General features: G+C 35.3%; 1 protein-coding gene across 2 annotated transcripts; it reads left to right on the top strand.

Annotated features, from left to right (window-relative positions):
* Positions 1–1,015: 1,015 nt before the first annotated feature.
* On the top strand, positions 1,016–19,019 carry rbm26 (RNA binding motif protein 26). Of its 2 annotated transcripts, none has more exons than XM_066706687.1 (23): positions 1,016–1,412; positions 2,320–2,438; positions 2,850–2,992; positions 3,703–3,791; positions 5,616–5,857; positions 6,571–6,840; positions 7,017–7,259; positions 7,446–7,589; positions 7,849–7,989; positions 8,197–8,308; positions 8,479–8,638; positions 8,961–9,122; positions 9,920–10,048; positions 10,169–10,240; positions 10,719–10,841; positions 11,773–11,847; positions 12,452–12,616; positions 12,810–12,914; positions 13,480–13,683; positions 14,166–14,252; positions 14,955–15,068; positions 15,506–16,722; positions 17,291–19,019. In XM_066706687.1, the coding sequence occupies exons 1-22, from the start codon at positions 1,354–1,356 to the stop codon at positions 15,593–15,595; spliced, it is 3,048 nt and encodes a 1,015-aa protein (XP_066562784.1). In that variant the 5' UTR covers positions 1,016–1,353; the 3' UTR covers positions 15,596–16,722; positions 17,291–19,019. The 2 variants fall into 2 exon arrangements, with proteins under 2 accessions (XP_066562784.1, XP_066562783.1); XM_066706686.1 differs by having other exon boundaries at positions 8,194–8,308.
* The last annotated feature ends 324 nt before the right edge of the window (positions 19,020–19,343 follow it).

Here is a 19,343-nt window from a genome sequence, read left to right as displayed (position 1 = left end):
GGCTGTACAAAATATCTTACATATAACAGTGCATATCACTATTTTCAGGATAGGGATAGTAAAGACAGGACTGTGAAATAATGTACAGGTTCCTATTGCATAAACAGTAGAAAGGTGTACTTTATAGATTAGAATATCTATGCCTAGATAGAAAACTAATGAGAACACAATCAATAAACCTGCTATTGCTAACAGTGTTTTTAATAAACACACACATATATATATATATATATATATATATATATATATATATATATATATATATATATATATACATTCAAGTTTTACTTATATAATAATTATACTAATCTGAATGGTTTTCCTCTGCACATGAAATAGGACCTGTATTTATAAAATCTTAATCAGAGGTATCAGACTGATATTTGCTTTTTACTCTAATATTGAAACTGTAATGCCAATGTACTCATACTGCAGGAACATGTGATTTTCTATTGATTTAATTGAATACATTTAAAGTAACATTGCCTTCATGCTATATTGCACATATGCTGATTCATACATATATCCAGTTCTTTAATATGAAGTACTGTTTTATATTATCCCTGGTTAAAATACAATTATTTAGATATGTTATGGGCTGTAGCATTTCTGTCTCCTACATAGACAAACAGTGTTATGGCCTGCAGAATAAGAGAATTACATTCTTAACCTTTGAACACATGGCAAAATGAAATACAACATTTCTGGCACAAACACACTTTAACATGCAATGTATCTGGTCATGGTATTCTTGGTATAATTGATATGGTATATGGTGTTATTTTAGTTTTATATCAACCATAGAAAATCAATGAATTTGTTATATATATATATATACATATATATATATATAACTCTGTTCCTTTCCTCAAAACTACGCACACGAACAAACAACAGCAACACGCAACTTCAAGTTACACACACATGACATTCCCGGTGAACGCTGTGACGTAACTACGGAGAGAGGCGAGGGAGCGTAAACGTCTTCTCGCGATGTTTTGCATTGCAACGATAGTAAACGGCCGCCATTTTCGTGGAGTGAGGAGTGAAGGAAACTGCAAAAAGAAGTCTCATCTAAATCATTTCAGCTTTATGCAATTAATCGTTTCCAACCTTAAATAAAAACTGCAGTGCATCCCGATTATAGCAGGCGAATTAAACAAACAATACGGTGTTTCGGTCCTCAGTGAGCACATTTCTCCCGTACGTGTCGTCGGGCCTTTGGGGGAATTTCGGCACACATTGCAAGTTGCTATTGGGGGATAAACACGATTTCCATTCGGTTTCATTTGATTCTCCATTCAAAGGGGGCTTAGCCCTGGACGATTTTAGTACGGTTGATCAGTTTTTAAAATGATAATAGAAAACCTTGATGCTCTGAAGACGTGGCTTTCTAAGACGCTCGAACCTATGTAAGTAGCTGTGTAACTTTTATGAATTGAATGATTCTAGGTAGACTTTGTATTGCATGATAAATGAAACCTGAATTACAAAATGCATTGCACATGCAGTTGCTCTTTACACTACATGTTGTTCCTACGTTGAGTTACATCGTGATACAGGTTCAGTAATCATGGCACTTCGTTTATTATCAAGTTGATTAGGAATTCACTGTAGCTTGTGATCCTCAGTGAATGTAAACATTAATTTGCTGTGAACGTTGTGCAAATGATTCTGTTTATGCATTAAACACATGCTAAATGTTAGTATGCGTGTTAAGTAAGCATTATTCAGTTCCGTGTATAGCACGTCAAATACGGTGCCATGCTCACTCAATGTGTTATGGATTAATGTAGATTTATTTTTAAACACGTCATCGGTATATATATATAATGCTACATGTGTGTCAAATATATGCACATAACATTGCTTTGTATACTTTTGTCTCACGAATTTAAGATAAACGTCACATGTGTAATTTGCTTGGACGAGCTGCAGGGCATTACACACGTCAATATCATTGTGCCATTGACTTGACTTAATGTGGGTACCTTTGAGCCAGTATTGACAGCCCCCTAGGATAATACTTTGCAATATGCATACATTAGTGAGATAAAGCACTTGGCCATTACTGGTTTTACTCATTAGCCAGTTAATGAAGTTACTCTGAAGCCAAATACTTGCAAATAATGGAATTCGTCATTCTGGTTTTTCTACATTTTCCATTGCTGCAAGTTCTAGTCAAAGTATTTCTAAGAGGGAAACAAAAGTTCCGATGTTTTTATTTAACTTTGCTGTGTATATGGTTGGATCTTAATGTAGGCTTATATGTAGCCTGTTTGCTTATTCACTTCATTTTTGTCTTTTTCCTTTTTTTAGATGTGATGCTGATCCATCTGCCCTTGCGAAATATGTTGTTGCCTTAGTGAAGAAGGATAAAACCGAGAAAGAACTGAAAGCACTATGCATTGACCAGTTGGATGTATTCCTTCAGAAAGGTAGGTTTATATTAACATTTACATTCACTGCTAGTGAGTGGGGTTGGTATTAGGGCTTGGTATAGAGAGAACTATAAGGATGATGTTTTAAAGGACTACAGTAGACATTATTATCATAGATGGGGACTTTGCATTGTTACATTATTTTGTACCTGTTTTATGTAATTGAATAAAAAAGAAATCAAGAAATAATATCACAAAACACTGACTGAGCACTACTCCCATATTTTATTTCATAACTTAATTTTTACCCCTGCCAGACTATGCCTGGCATTTGGAAAAATAGTTTTTGTATTATAGGATTATAGAATACTGCATTATTATGAAATACATTGTATTTTTGTGTCTTGTAAATTATCTATAATGTGTGTACGTGCATGTTTTATAAATTAATTTGCTTTTTGTTTTTAGAAACGCAGACCTTTGTAGATAAACTTTTCGAAGCTGTGAACACAAAAAGTTACCTAGGCCTACCTCAGTTTGAGCAGCCTTCTTCAACTGTAAGAATAGAGGCTCACCAGCGCCCAGAAAAAGATGACCTGAAAAAGGAGGAGGTATGTTACTTATGAAATGCCATTTACTTTTCTTGTTTATAGATTTATTCATTATTTATTTTTATAAATGCATTAATGAATTATACAAAATAAAAATTGCCTGTTGAAACTGGCATGTGGAAGATATTGATTACCACAATATTTCCTTTGGTAGCCTATGTGAAACCATGAAATCAAGCAATTTGACCATGCTTTAGATTCTGTGAAAATAATACATTCTATACATTAAATCATATAGGCCTACATGCAAGTAGTGCATTTTTTGCAATTACCCACATTACGAGATATGTGTGATCTGGGCAGGTGACTGAGAAGTGAGTATGAAAATATTTTCCTCTAGGTTTTTGTTGTTGTTAGTGTTTTAAGTATTTGAATAATATTTGGTTTTATCCATAGATTGTATATATTTACACATTTGATTGTATACATTTACAAATTTGATCTATGTATAACTATATAATAATGATTCAAACCTACATTTTAAAATATTTTTTAATCTTGTGCTTGAGCGAAGCACGATTTTTCAATACACTCAGCTACTTGTAAGCAAGCTCTCTCAATTGAATCATCTGATTCTGAAATTATTAAAGGCATGCCATATATTTGCCATGCTGCCCACTCACTCCTCCTACTTTCAGAATTCAACAAATATTTCTGTAATGCTGCTTATACATTCAAGAGCCTTTTTAAATAGTTGTTTTGTTTTCCAGCAAAACAAAGATGAAGATCGAGAAAAGAAGTTCTCAAGGAGAATAAATCACAGCCCCCAGCAATCCAGCTCACGATACAGAGATAACAGGTGAATGCAAATTACTTTTCCTGTTTGTAAGGCATCAGGTTATTCCAGTTATGTAATCAAATTGAAGGGGCTGTTCACTATGTATCCAGTTTTGGGTCTAGTCTTTGGATAACTAATAAAAGCATGTCACGTTTCTTTAGGTTGTCACTTCCCACAAATGTGTAAAGTGAAGCGACTATCTTTTTTCTGTAATGGACTGTTAAAATACAAGGGAAAATTCAATAATGCACGGCCACCCAATGCGTTTTTTTTTTTTAAACCACAAGGTTTAAAGTATTTATTGGCCCATGTCTGTTTATCTTGATGTAAGGTTCTAACATTGTTTGTTTTTTTGCATAATTATTTTAACCTGTCTAAAAAGGCCTGGGGAGAACTTTGAGTATGTGTGAAGAAACCACATGCCGCCTTAACAAGAGAAGTCTCTTGTTCCATCCCACAAATTTCTGATTAGTTGCATCACCTTGCATCTGTTATTCAGTATTGTTGCACTGCAAGGTATAATACATAGATCCATTTCTAAACCCTGCAAGACCACTGTAAATTTGAGGAATTATTTATGCCAAAGACTCGAGCAATACTATCTTGAACTTTTTGAATCGTGACACGCACACACAAAAGCAGAAACAAAAGTTGAATTCAATATCATTACATTAGGACAGAACTTTAATTGCTCAGTTGGTAAGTACTTTGTTACTGTGTGTTGGGAATTAGAGAGAATTGATTAAAATGTGGGCAATGTCATTAGCCAGCTGACCAGAATTCCAATATTGGAGCTCACTGTTGGTTGTTGGGCGTTACTTGGCTTTCTGCACTCCTATCTGACTCCTAATGACTACCAAGGTGCCTTCAACCTTGCAATATTATCAATGAGAGTATCCAGCGCTTAGCTATGCTGTTTGCCCTATGGGTTTGCAATGTGAAAAGAAGCGGATGTTCTGACCGTGCATGTTTTCTTTATATCTGCTGTGCTGGTGGCAGTAGTGAGCCTAGCTGTTCATATTACTGGCAACTCTAAATTTCAGAGAGTGAAAATAATGTAAAACAAAACTTGATAAAACTCGTCTTAAATGACTTAAATGTAATGTAGGCCTAAATCACTTAACTAAGACTTAAATAAATAATGATGATTGTATGTAACACTGTATTTACACAGATACATGTGTTGTAATGTTATATTTTGTTTGATGGGTGAGGCAGCATTATCATTTTAATTACAGTTCAGGAAAGAATACATTTGTATTTAGTTATACACCTAATGGAAGAATGCCCTGTCAGAATCGATTCTTCCAGCAAACCACTAATTTGATATCGGTTCATCCCATTTAGAATTAAGATGTCAAATCAAGATCTTCTATATATTGCTGTCATCGATTGGGTCTTTGTGATACAGGATTTTTTTTGCAGTAAATTTCAATATATACCATACTCACAAAAAGTGATAAAATCTCCTATGCTGTGAATATGTATAATTGTCATATTTGCCTATCAGTAGTTTTAGGAATATACGAGTAAGGTGATTTCCTTTTGTCCAAAATATTTACTACTTTGTTATCTACTCTGCATCTGAAGCCAGTGAATTACACACAATGAAACAAATGGGGAAACAAGATTCAATTTGACCTTGTGTATATATATATATATATTTTTTTTTTTTTTAAACCTAAATTATGAAATGTCCCACCAAATTGGATCTTGATGGTTTGTGTTGATGGAATGATCTATAATTGAAGTCTATTGGTTCCTCTTTTCATGCAACTCAAGGCAGTCTAAATGTGCAATGACATTGAATACATAACTTGCAGTAAATTCATTTTGTCCAAACAGGGGCAGAGATGATCGCAAGAAGGATGATCGCTCTCGGAAAAGGGATTACGACCGCAATCCTTCCAGGAGGGATTCTTACAGGGATCGGTACAACCGGAGGAGGGGCCGCAGTCGCAGTTACAGTAGGAGTCGCAGCCGAAGTTGGAGCAAAGATCGTCCCCGTGACAGGGATAGGGACAGGGACCGTGAGAGAGACCGAAGCAGAAGCAGGTCCAGGAGCCAGAGCAGAACAAGAAGCAGAGGTAACCATAAAACAATCTCTCGAAACACCTGCATGATAAATATAAAGCATCACACTGAGGAACTAACATGACTTTAATGATATAATTGTGTTGGGTGTGATGCTGGTAATAAATAAATAAAATTAATTATATATATATACATACATACACACACACACACACACACACACACAGTGAGGGAAAACAGTATTTGATCCCCTGCTGATTTTGTACGTTTGCCCACTGACAAAGAAATGATCAGTCTATCATTTTAATGGTAGGTGTATTTTAACAGTGAGAGACAGAATAACAACAACAAAATCCAGAAAAACGCATTTCAAAAAAGTTATAAATTGATTTGCATGTTAATGAGGGAAATAAGTATTTGATCCCCTATCAATCGGCAAGATTTCTGGCTCCCAGGTGTCTTTTATACAGGTAACGAGCTGAGATTAGGAGCACTCTTAAAGGGAGATAATTTCTTTGTCAGTGGGCAAACGTACAAAATCAGCAGGGGATCAAATACTTTTTTCCCCCACTGTATATATTTAATGTGTGTGTAAATATAGGCTACACACCCATGCACAAATATATTGTATACTCTATGTAGGAAAACATTTTTGTTACATATTTTAATGCAGCATTTTATTTTATCTTTACCAAAGCTTTTTGAGATATAAAATTTAGAATCATACTCTTTTTGTGAATTTAAATTTGTTTTTTTTTACTTTTAGAAAAGGACACTGGAAAATCAAAGTACGAACATGAGAGAACAGAAAGAACAGATCCTGCAGAAAACAACTATACCCCAGCGACATTGATTTCAAATGTTTCCTCTACCCATTTTCCGGTCCCAACACTCAGCAGTACTATAACTGTCATAGCACCCACCCACCATGGGAACAGTACCACAGAGAGCTGGTCAGAGTTTCATGAAGATCAGCTGGAACACGGCTCATTTGGAAGAGGGCCTCTGCAGAGAAAACGCTGTCGGGACTATGATGGTATAAAACCTTTATGAGATATGAAATCGTGATTACGGGGGGTGATTGGGTTCTGGTGTAGTTCTCAGGGCTGACTAATTAGGGGGCTCACAGATTTCACCTAGTGAAGTTTTGTTTTATGACCAAACTAACTTCACTTCTCTAAACCTATTTCTTTCTTGCTGTTCTTTCTTTAGAAAAAGGTTTTTGCATGAGAGGCGACATGTGCCCTTTTGACCATGGCAGCGATCCTCTCGTAGTTGAAGATGTGAACCTTCCAGGCATTCTTCCATTTCAAGCACAACCCCCTCCCATTGTTGAAGCTCCTCCCCCCCCTGGCCTTCCTCCACCACCTCCTTTGTTGACTCCACCACCTGTGAATTTGAGGCCACCAGTACCTCCACCAGGTCCTTTACCTCCAAGCCTTCCACCTATTGCAGGTAAATATCACGACCAGCGAACTACATGGAGTGCATGCTCATAGGGGTTTGGATTGTTTTTTGGCGGCTGCTACTGCATTGTAAATACATTTGATACCACTAACGCTTATTTTGGTATTGCATTTTTTTTTTCTGTATTGGTGGTCTACATGCTCTTTTTAAGCATTGGTATTCATCTCTTAACAGGTCCACCACCTCCTCTTCCACCACTGCAGCCTGCTGGCATGGATGCTCCACCAAACTCCATGACCAGTTCAGTACCTACAATCGTCACATCAGGGATCCACCACCCTCCTCCTCAGGCACAGCCGCCTCCTCTCTTCACTTCAGGTGATACTGATGAGATCTTGATAGGAAAACATGTATGCCCACTTTCATGTTTCTGGTTAATGAGTGGGAAGTGAGTCAGGCAAGATATTTTGGGGGGATCATTTAAATATTTTGAAGGAAGGAATTGTCAAAGAAGTAATTTTATTCTGTGTAAATATGATGTTAATATTACTGTGGTGAGCACCTCAGTTTTTCAATATGAAATAGAAATTATACCTCAACAGTTATTTAATTGTGTATAAAAAAATTTTCCCTTAAGAAACCTATGAAACAGATGTGTATAATCCTGAAGCACCAAGCATAACCAGCACTTCAAGACCTGTGTACAGACACAGAGTTCATGCCCAACGACCAAACTTAATAGGCCTCACCTTGGGTGAAGTGGACCTTCCACCTCGAGGTATGGACAACTTTTCTATAAATTACTCCTCTGGTACATGTTGAGATGTGGATACATTAAGCTACAAGCTCTTGGGTTCAAGTGGTTGATCTGTCAGAATTAAACCTGCAGAGTGCTTTAAAAAGTTTATAAAAGGATTTGACTTGTTCCAGATGATAAATAGATTAAACTTTCTTTTCCCTCCAAAATTGACTTCCTTTTTAGCAGAAAAAACATCAAACAATAATAGCATGAGAACAGTCGTGGAATCGGACTCCAGAAAAAGAGTGTCCGGCTCCGTAGAAGGTGGAATTCTTTCAAAGAAGCCTTGGTTTGACAAGTAAGAATTGCAAATTTGGTGTGAATTTATATATACACTTATACTGGAGTTTTACAGACTTTGTTAAACCAAATAATAATCCTGACTTTTCACAGTAAGAGGGAAGGGATGTAAATTTAATTGAATGTTTTTGAAAATGTATTAATACCTTCATGTTTATTTCTACACAGACACAATTTCGGTAAGCCTAATAATCAAGGCTTTCAAAAGAAGATCCCATTTGCTTCTGATAATGCAAAGTTAGAAGTGAGGAAGATTCCTTTGGAGCTCAATAACATCAGCAAGCTTAATGAGCACTTCAGTAAATTTGGAACCATTGTTAACCTTCAGGTGAGATTGAGATTTATTCTTTTTAGAGATTTATTTATTTATTCTCTGATTGTTTTTTGAGAATTAATATGTTTGGTCTAAAATAGATATTGTACGAAGGTTATGCCAACATCTTAAATTAAAAAACTCCCATGTACATTTCTGAATGTCTGGTGGTTGTGCAGAGGTTTATTTTTTATGCATTTAAATCTCCAGATTTGTTTGTTCTATAAGTCTGGCACTAGAATGTGAATATATCAATTTCTATACAGTTTGATGGTTCAGGCCTTTAACTTTTTAGTTTAATTTAGGAAATTGGACTCCATTTTTTTTTGTATTTTAGGTTGCTTATCAGAATGATCCAGAAGGTGCTCTTATACAGTTTTCAGCACATGAGGAGGCTAAGAGAGCGATTTCAAGTACAGAAGCAGTGCTTAACAATCGGTTTATCAAGGTGTTTTGGCATCGAGAAGATGCAGCGGCACAGGTACAGCTTCCTCCACAGGTAATTTCTCTTAATTTAAGATCATAAAACAGGCTTAACAATAATTTAAAAAAATGTTTGATCTGAATCAGGGTGGGAAATTAACTTTTTTGCCCCACAGTGATGTTTTTTTGAGGGAAATTGCTTTGTTTCAGTGCATCATCTCTACTGCCATATTGCATTTCAGCTGGCTAGCTTTCCTTCGTCTGTACCTTGGCTAAGGCTTAATGGCTCATGACTAACTCAGAAAATGAATCAATTTTGCACCTCGGCAAACCTGCATCTTTGTTACTAAGCAACTGCATTTTGTTGTCAAAGGCTGTCCAATCTGAGACAAGTGTTGTTTTAAGTAATAACAAAACAATTGTCTACCGCTGACAATCCACCCACCACAGTGACTGGTAGATAAGGCAAAGTTAACTGCCAGTGCTAAAAATTAACACCCGCCATTCGCCAAATGCAGGTAATTTTCCACCCAGATCTGAATCCTGGCTTAGGTTTGTTCAGTCCTACCCTGTTAGAATTTGTCTTCTCTGGAGATTCAGTAACACACAGGTTCAGTAGTAAAAATGGTAGTGCCTGGTTGAGTAGGATTTTACTGCTATTGCTAAGGATTTTGAAGAGAACCTGCAAAAATATCAACATGCCCAACTGATAGTTATACGAATACTATAGCCAGTGCTCCATGTTCTCCCAAATGGGGGAATACAAACCTAATGCTTCAATTTATTTTACAAAAATGTATACGAATGCAATTTTATGTATGGACATATTCTGAATATGATCAGAATTTCAGTGTTGATTTATATTTTTTATAGGGACCACAGGTTGCCAGTCAGCAAGCTGTTGTTCCAACCCTGAAGCAGTCTGTAAAAGATCGATTGGGTCCCATCCCAACAAGTAATGCCGAACCAACACAGCCTCAAGATCCCAACACCGTTTCTGAGGTATGATAAATGTGCAAACCTTTGAACATGGTTCATCAGGGATGCTTTCAGTAAGAAAATAATAATTGCATGTAGGTTTTGTAAGGTAATGTCTTAAAGTTATATATATTTATTTCCTAGAATGCCACTAAATTGTCTGTGAAGGATAGATTGGGTTTTTCTTCAAAACCAGCATCAGTTACAACAGGAAAGGTAAGAAAGTGAATGTGGGATGTTATAAATTATTTTTAAATGGCAGGTTTCTGTGCAAATTAATATTATTCTCATCTAAATTAAGGAGTCTTAAATCTAAATCACTTTTACCTATGCATCATTTTTTTATGAATAGCAGATGCCAGTTTTACTTCTACAATTTTAATTATAAGAGTTAATCTATTCTAGACTATTTTTGTAAATTACATCTTTGAAACCCCCAAAGGGGACAAAAGGGCAACAATTTTTCCATATTGTTTTTCAGTCTCTGTTCTCATCCATGTGTAATGCATATACACCCACATATGTGTGTATATATATATCCTAAGAGATGAAAAAATGGGAAGATAAAATCATACACTTTGCGGGCATGACATGGAAAAGAGAAGCTGTAGATCAAAGCAAATGGAAACATCTTATACAAATATATTAAAATGTTGGAGGAAAGTTTTTCACTCCTCCCCCCCTTATTTTTCAGGTGTTGTCGACGTCTACAGGCCTTACAAAAACAGTTTACAACCCGGCTGCCCTAAAAGCAGCTCAGAAAAACATGCCTTTTGTAAACACTGGTAGTACAGATGAAACTGTGAAAAAGAAGCAGGTAGGTGAAATTTAGTTTAGTTTTTACTGTACAGTCTTTTCCCCTGTATTATCATTAGATATGCAAGTATTCTTCATATAGCTTTATGACAACATCTGTATCTGTATATGTTTATTATTACAGTACTAACTTACCAGAATGTAGAATTAATGACATTACAATGGGAAGAGGTGATTTAGTTTTTTTCCCCATTCAATAAACTGTTCAAATATTTTTTCAAAACATTTACTTATTTGCTTAATGTTTAAATGTATCTGCTTTTACAAGTTAGGCTATATATTATGGCCTTTAAATAATTGCACACAGTTATGACACATGCCTTTAGCTTATCTCAAGTGAGGCTTTTAAGGGTTAGGCTATTTATTAATCTGATAAAAGTAATTGATGTTAATTATCCACTTCTATTTACTAACGGGACAGTTTCAAAAAGTTCAAAATATTTTCCCAGATTGTAATTATTGCTCATGGCCTTTTAAAATTTGTTTTTTAAAGAAACCCCTAGGGTGATTACACCTGTATGTCAGGTTTCTAATGGTGCTCTTTACTGTTTTAATAAGAATAACAGATTTTTGCATTACACCATAGAGTGCATAATGCACTAATCACAACAATTCTCTGTAGTGTGTTTTGCTGATGTCACAAGAGATATCTGTTCTAGTGTTAATGGTTAAAACATGTATTCAAAAAAAGTTTTAGGACAGTACTAGGGAAATTGAGGACAGAATTCTATCTGAATGAGTTCTCTAAAATTAGGCTATTTGTTAATTAATGCAATTCTCTCTCTAATCCTTAATGCACAGGTACATTGTTTTGTCATGTATAATGGATTATGGTCCAAATGAGTCGTAACCCATTTAAGAATTTTACATTTCAAATCCCATTTATCCTATTACTGTCCTGATAGTAAGAAAATGCCTCATTATTCTTACAGGAAGCTTTAAGGCTTCAGCAAGATGTGCGAAAGAAGAAGCAGGAAATACTGGAAAAACACATTGAAACGCAAAAGGTACAAAATCTATTTTTTTAAATTGGCAAATATTCCAATTTGACTTGACTCATAGCTATGACTGATGCAGGAGAAATGTAGGCAGCTAGAACAAGTCCTTCACAATGTGTGCTGCAAGGCAGTCTGTTCTTCTTCATGGTGCAGTCTGCAAAGATATTTCATCATGGGGTGAACTCATGCAGCGCTCATTGATAAAACTGCTCACAAGGCACTCTGTAAGCTACAGGAGTTGCTGTTGCATGACAAGCCTAGGAAACCATGGTCAACTCAAGTCTACCCAAGCTCCATAGCGCTTGTCCATTTCAGCATGCGAGATGCAGTTGGCAATGACAGTCCAGATTCTGGCTAGCACTCTGTACACCATAGCACCCCACTTGTACTGTGCATAGAGGTGGGCCTAGAAATTATTTTGGATTTTATGGATTTACTGGAAGGTAATGCCTTACTTTCAAAGATGTAACAGATTACATACATGTTTTTTATTTAATGCAATGGACAATGTTGATATTTGTTCCCCCCTGTAATGGATATTTCAGTAGAGAAGTTTGCATGTATTTTGTTTTAATATGTAAAATGTGTTTTTGGTGATGTGCTTAATTTGAAGATCTTAATATCAAAACTGGAGAAGAATAAATCGATGAAACCTGAAGACAAGGCTCAAATTATGGAAACTCTAGGTACAATGACAAAAAGCATAACCAAATTGAAGGATGAAATCAAATCGATTTCCAGTGGCACTGTACAGAAAACGATAAAAACCAAGGCTCAGGTGAGTTCTTCATTTTCTGAACAGCTTCTTGAAATGTTAAGACGACTTGACACTTGCACTGAATGATTGTAATGAAATGTTTTATATGGCTGATTACAATATAATACTTTTTTTTTATATTAAAGCTACTGATTTCATCCTGATTTACTTTTAAAGGTCTTAAGTGCATTTAAATATATACATATATTTTCAGACACAGAAAGAACTGCTGGATACCGAATTGGATTTGTATAAGAAGATGCAGGCTGGTGAAGACATTGCACAGCTGAGAAAGAAATACACACAGCTTCAGTTAGAGGTGATGCTTTAAATTCAAAATTCATTCATAACATTTTTCGGGGGATGTTGAAGTAGGTGTCAATAGGCTGAAGTTCTTTCAAGGGTATTTGTAGATCTTAGCCAGACCACAAGGTGGCACTCTTAATTTGGAAATAGTATGTCTTTTATTCTTGTACGTATTGCCAAATTAGTGTAGCCACATTGTCATTCAGTGTTTTAGTTTTTTGTTATGTAACTAAATGGTATGAAATCTATATACATTATCTTTGTGATTCATATTCATAAATATGACTGATTTAAGAATAAATCCTCAGTGTTATTCTCTAATTGCCTATTGTTTTAAAAATGTATCATCCATGGAGAGAGCTGACTTTTGGAGGCAATTTTTATTTTTTATTTAGTATTTGGAATTTGGGTCAATGTTGCAACATATTGTGAAGTCTTATGCTCTTGGCTCAGTCGTGAATGAAAAGCTAGTCATTATTTTCAGCGCTATACTTAAAATAGTTCATGGTTTTGCAAAAACTATACTTTTAATATGTATATATATATTTTCCTTTTTGGTTTAATTTTTTCTACATCAGGCTGCCAAAAGGGGACTCTTGTCCTCGGTGCGTGGTAGGGGGACCCATGCCAGAGGACGGGGATCTCTCAGGAGCCGAGGCAGAGGCATCAGGGGCCGGGGCAGAGGGGCTACAGTCCATGCTGTAGTGGACCACCGACCCAGAGCTTTAGAGATTTCTGGTTTTACAGAATCTGATAGAGTAGACTTACTCCCACATTTTGCAGTAAGTAAATGGGTGTTGAAAGGAAATGTGAGGTCAACTGAAAGATTAACAATTTGCCTAACTGTACCAGTCTGTGATTTAGAGAGAATCTTTACTCTTGATTTATGTCAAATTTAATTACTTTTGCTGTAAATGTTGGCTTTGCTCTGATGGACAGTATTCAGTTATCCACTGTAGAAAATTGAAAAACAGTTTAATTTCTTTTGTTTTTTCTTGATTTGTTTAGTCTTGTATCAGAATGTAATATTAGGTCTTGCCTTCTGGTATAGGATGTCAGTCCAAATCATGGTACATTAGGGAAGTGTAAGGTAGGGTGAAGTTGTTTTTCTAGTTATATTTATTTTTGTTCCTCTTCTCCTTAATGCAAAATATGCACATCTTTAATGTCAGTAATACATTCTATTTTTTAAATCCCTTGACTAAAATTTGCATTTTCCCCCAGTATTGTGAAAGTAATTTAAAACTTTGTACTCTTTTCAAAGCAATTTGGTGAAATCGAGGACTGCCAGATTGATGATTCATCTCTTAATGCTATACTTAAATACAAGACAAGGGCAGAAGCAGAGGTTGTAAGTACACATGATTATAAATAACTTTACATTGTTTTAATTAATAAGTACTAGGGGAAAAATAGTAGCTGTGGTCATACTTTTGTGATCTCTGAGAAATAGATTTTTAATGTAGTTTTTTAGTAATATAGAATCAAACTATCAAAACAAGTTCACAGTAAAGTGTTTTACTTGAGACAGTTTGTTTCCATCTGTGTTTCCAAAAGTTCAGTTTTACACATTTAGATTGGCTATTTATGCAAAATCATGCAAGGTTAATTTTAAGTTTTGGTAGTTTTCATATTGGTAGTCAGTCCATTGCTGGTTGAAGGCCTGCACTCTACTGAAAAATGGAATTGAATGTAAAACTGAAAGCACCTTCATTTTTACCATGAGTTGCAAATTAAAATATTTATTCAAACGTAATGCCAAACAAAAGCCCATATAAATGAATGCCAGTACCATTACTACCAAACATGTCCTTTTATATTTCTGTACGTTTTGGAAATCAAAATCTGTTTAAACACTGCCGGTTAAATACTCCCCCCTCAGTTTCATCCCATAAGGATTTCCGTCCTGTAAGTTTTCAACATTCCTACATAACCATTCTGTAATTGCAACTTTGTATTTTCCTGGGTGCTTGCACTAGCTACACATACCTTGTTGTGCTTTAATGTATTATGCTTTAAGACTGTATTAACATTGTTCCATAACTTGATTCAGGCGGCAGTTCACGGAGCAAAGTTTAATAATCTGGACCTTAAACTTGCCTGGCATAAGCCCGTTACCACTCTCACCGCTACTGAGCCCGAGGAAGCAGAGCCGGAGGAGGAGGAGGTCTGTATTTTGTTTTAACTTTAAAAAAAAAAAAAAAAAAAAAAGGCCAAGCTGTCTTGTTAACATGGGGGTTTCGGACACCATCTATAACAAAGGTTAATTTGCATACCGCTTCTGCAGAGGCTAGTCAGTGGTGGTTTTGATGAATAACCAGTAACGGGTTATCGATTAATCAATTTTTTCCTGGCTTAAACTGTATACACGTCCTGTTTTGACCATTTCCTAAGGGTAAAGCAACATGCTCACAGGCCACCTTTAACTTCTCCAGCAGTGCTGAAAGCAGCAAACTAATCTTGTCAGTAAGATGACCTTTGTGGATGAGAAAAATGAAACCTCCGCTGAGAGAACGTACTCCAGTGAGAACACTCTAGAAATGAAGCTGCTTGTCCGATTGCTGAACCTTACGTGTGATCTGTCTCATTCCTGACTTGCCTTAGTTTCAGGAGGAGTCCTTGGTAGACGATGCTCTGCTTCAGGATGATGATGAAGAGGATGATGACAACGAACCTCGGTCTTGGAGAAGATGAATAGTCCCGGATATTCCCATCATCCCCGGACTGCATACCTGATTTCTTTGGAATTGTTATTTTTAACAGTTAGTGATTGACTAGAAATAAAAATTGAATAGTTTTGCAAAGGTAGTACTGCCAAAAGTACACGTGTGAGTTTTGTTTGAAATAATGTTGTACATATATTGGGAGACGTGTAAAGCTTTTTTTATTATGTGATACAGTTCATAACCTTTATAGGTTTTTTGTTTTGTTTTGTTTTTGTTTTAATTTGGTCTAAGATATTTGACCAGATTTGTTTTATTGAGAGCTTGGTTCCGTATTATGGAATGGTAATACATGAATAACTATGAATGTTTGACGTTCAGAGACAACCATCAGACTTGTTTGATTTTTGAAAGAAAAACGGGAAGAAAAAAATGTCTGCACAAGTTCCTTTGCATAGTAGGCTTTACTATGATTATATTAGCCTTTTGGTTGTTGGTTTTGTGTATATATTTTATGTATGGATTTTAATGATGCATTGTATGACTGCTTTGCTTAAATCCTTTTTTGGCTTCATTTGAGATGTAAAATAAAGAATTGAAATGGTCTATTATATAACAGCAAAAAAAAAAGAAAAAAAAAAAGAAGCAATAACAATTTAAGAGAAAAAAAAAAAGACAGAAAAAAAAGACAGAAAAAATAAAGACCATTTCAAAACCCCCACCCCCCAATTCTCACAAAAAGAGCAAAATTCCATTGTTCCAGAAATGTCTGACATCACACTTTTACAGGTAGGTATGTTAACATACATGTGCTCCCTGAACAAGAGCACTACATGATCTCAAACTGAAAGGTAAGGAAGTAATCGCCTGCATTTGTTAAAGTCTGCAATTTAAGAAGTTTCACATTTAGACCTTTATTTAAAAAAAAAAACTTTAAAAGATGTATCTGAAGGCCTAAAAATTCCTTCAGTTTTGAAAACATTGTATTCATCCATATGGAATTGTGTAAACTTGTTCATAAACAGTTTTAATGTGAATATTAGCAGTGAAATTTGAATAGTTTAATTATTTACTGCAATCTAAAACCTTTATGCATTGTGTTTTGCAGGTCACTTGTAAATGAACCCCGACCATTCAATTGAAGCAGCTTTTATGAAGGCAAGTTATTTATTTTAACTAACCTGAAATGCAAATATACTTTATATTTATGATCAGTCAAGCAAGTACAATTTTACAATAGTGCGCATATCTGGAAAACCTTATACTTTCAACTTTCAACATTATTAATTTGAACCTCTGCCATACAGTATTTCAGAAAAGTATTTATGAAGTCTTGCAATGCAAAATTCTACCAGACTTTGCTCTATGTATTTGTAGAGGTTGACCTTTACCAAACTTCTATAAAATGTAAGATTCTTTTTTCTAACTGTTTAGAATGTTTGCATGCCTAGTATGTTAAACATCATGGAAACATTCAGGTTACCCAATAAGTTGTACATAAATTAAAATTAATACATTTCTGAACAGAATTGAGATGAAACCTTGTCATCGAATACTAAATCTCGAACCTTGATCTGCGTGTTTAATAACATTAAACTTGGATAGGATATGGATTAAATCACAAAATACATATGTTTTATTGCATTTACCATTTAGATTTAGATAGTTGTAGCTGAATTTTCTTTCAGGATTTAAGGACGTTTGTACTTTTCTTTTCATATTCCAGGGCATCCATCATGTAACTCCCGAAAGTGTACCGATACATGAAGAAGAAGAGAATAACCATGGATTAGAAATGTATATATGAATGTTTACTTATGCAGAATGATGCATTTTATTTTGAAAAATGCTTCGCACAACATCGTGTTTACAAAATGAGATTGTAATTAGCACTGGAACATTAAATGTAAAAAAAAAAAAAACCTTGTATGATTTGTCTAACACATGCTGAACTGAAGATATTGTACATATTGCAGTGGAGGTATATTTTTGTTATGAAGATTCCTTGTGATTTGGGCAACATATCACTGGTTTTAAACCAGTGTCCAGGTGTTTTTATTGTTTTTCATCATGGTACTGTTACATTTGAAAGGTTTAACCTTGCACACTGTAATGCAAAGGAAATGTCACAAACTTTAGATTTACATATGCTGAGTAATCCACAGCCAAATTGGACAAAGTGCTGGTGAGTCTGACTGTAATTGTGACATGTCTTGCTCTGTTAGGCACCATTACCAGTGTTTTAGTTTTAGAATTTTTTAACTTTGTAACATTATTACATTGATTTTAATATTGTTGACTATCTCTTGGAACCGTTATGGAGACTACTGCTAAGCATGCTTCATAGTTAATCCTTAAATAAAAAATCTAAAATATACAGACTTGGAAGTTTTTACAGATCACTAGGAATTAAAACAACTGCTGCTATCCAGCTTTTGGCATTCCAGACAGTCATATTTACCTTTTGGAGTTATTGGAAAGTTAAATTGGTCTCTATATATAGTGACCCACATAACCTACAGGATTGTGGTTGTCAAGAACCACGTCTGGCCTCTCCAGTTTTAGAGGCTTAATGAAGAGGGTAACCTAATCATGTTTCTTATCCTATTGTTATCTGTTATTTGTAACGATCATATTTTCTCTTCTGACAGTTAATGAAGGGGGAAGGCAGGATTGAACTCTGAAATCTGTTTATGAGCTTTTCAGCAATGTTCATGTCATTTATCCATCAGTGTTCACTCCATTTAATCTGGGCTCCTCAGCTGTGCTGACTGCAGCCCCTGTTGTGACTGATTGGCCTGCATGAGTGCTCCCAGCATCTCCCGTCACATCACATTTGCATAAAATAGGACAGATAACCAAATCAGAGCTCAGAAATGAAAATGCTCAGCACCATGCCTGTCACCGTTGTTGCTCAACTAATTGTGAAAAATTTGATTTGCTTGCTTTTCACTGTTAATCATCAAGGTTCCCTCCCAAATTTGCCTTAACTGATCCTGCCCTGCATGTGGCTTTAAACACAAAGTACCCTTGATCCTCCCTCGGGATTACTTACCCAGCCCACCATTTTATAAGGTTGGTTCATCTACTTGGTTAAATTGGGGATTGCATTGTGCACAAACACACAATTAAAACAATGTAAGCGACAATGTGACTTGTACTTTATAAGCTTAAGTAGTGCAGGACAGTTGTGCAAGAGATCTAGTTAGTAAAATGTTTCTATTTGAAATACTACCTTATGATATTCTTAATTGGAGAGTCCTGAATAAAATTTCGGATTGGGCAAAATGTTTGCCAAAGGTATAAGTCACTTTAATAAGGTTGTTAAAACTGACTGTTTATATCAACAGAGGAACATGATTGTATGTTTAAAAATTATTTACTTAAAAACTGGATAAATTGTATCTCGTATGGATTCATGGTTGTCTGGAAAATAAAGGTGGAATAGAACCCTGGTTATGTTGTATGTATGTAAAATACTAAGGTACGTTCTGTTTTATTTCATGCCAATTGTATTGCATATTTGTAATATGTAGAATAGTCACTTTTTGATATCAACGTAATGCTGACCATTTCAAAACTAAGCAATGAAAACCAACTGTGCCTTCACCAAAATTGCCTTACCTAGGGTTCACAAAAAAAAAAAAACATTGAGAATTTGTAGTAGAAATCAAGTTCTCACAAGTGAATTACAGGATTTAGCCACCTCCTTTACTGCACAACCAAAATACATGTCAAACACCTTAACCTATTAAAAATCTACAGGAAGCACCTTATCA

This window comes from Amia ocellicauda, chromosome 6 (genome assembly GCF_036373705.1).
Source record: "Amia ocellicauda isolate fAmiCal2 chromosome 6, fAmiCal2.hap1, whole genome shotgun sequence".
Classification (NCBI taxonomy): domain Eukaryota; kingdom Metazoa; phylum Chordata; class Actinopteri; order Amiiformes; family Amiidae; genus Amia; species Amia ocellicauda.
This window is presented reverse-complemented; position numbering and strand designations above follow the sequence as displayed.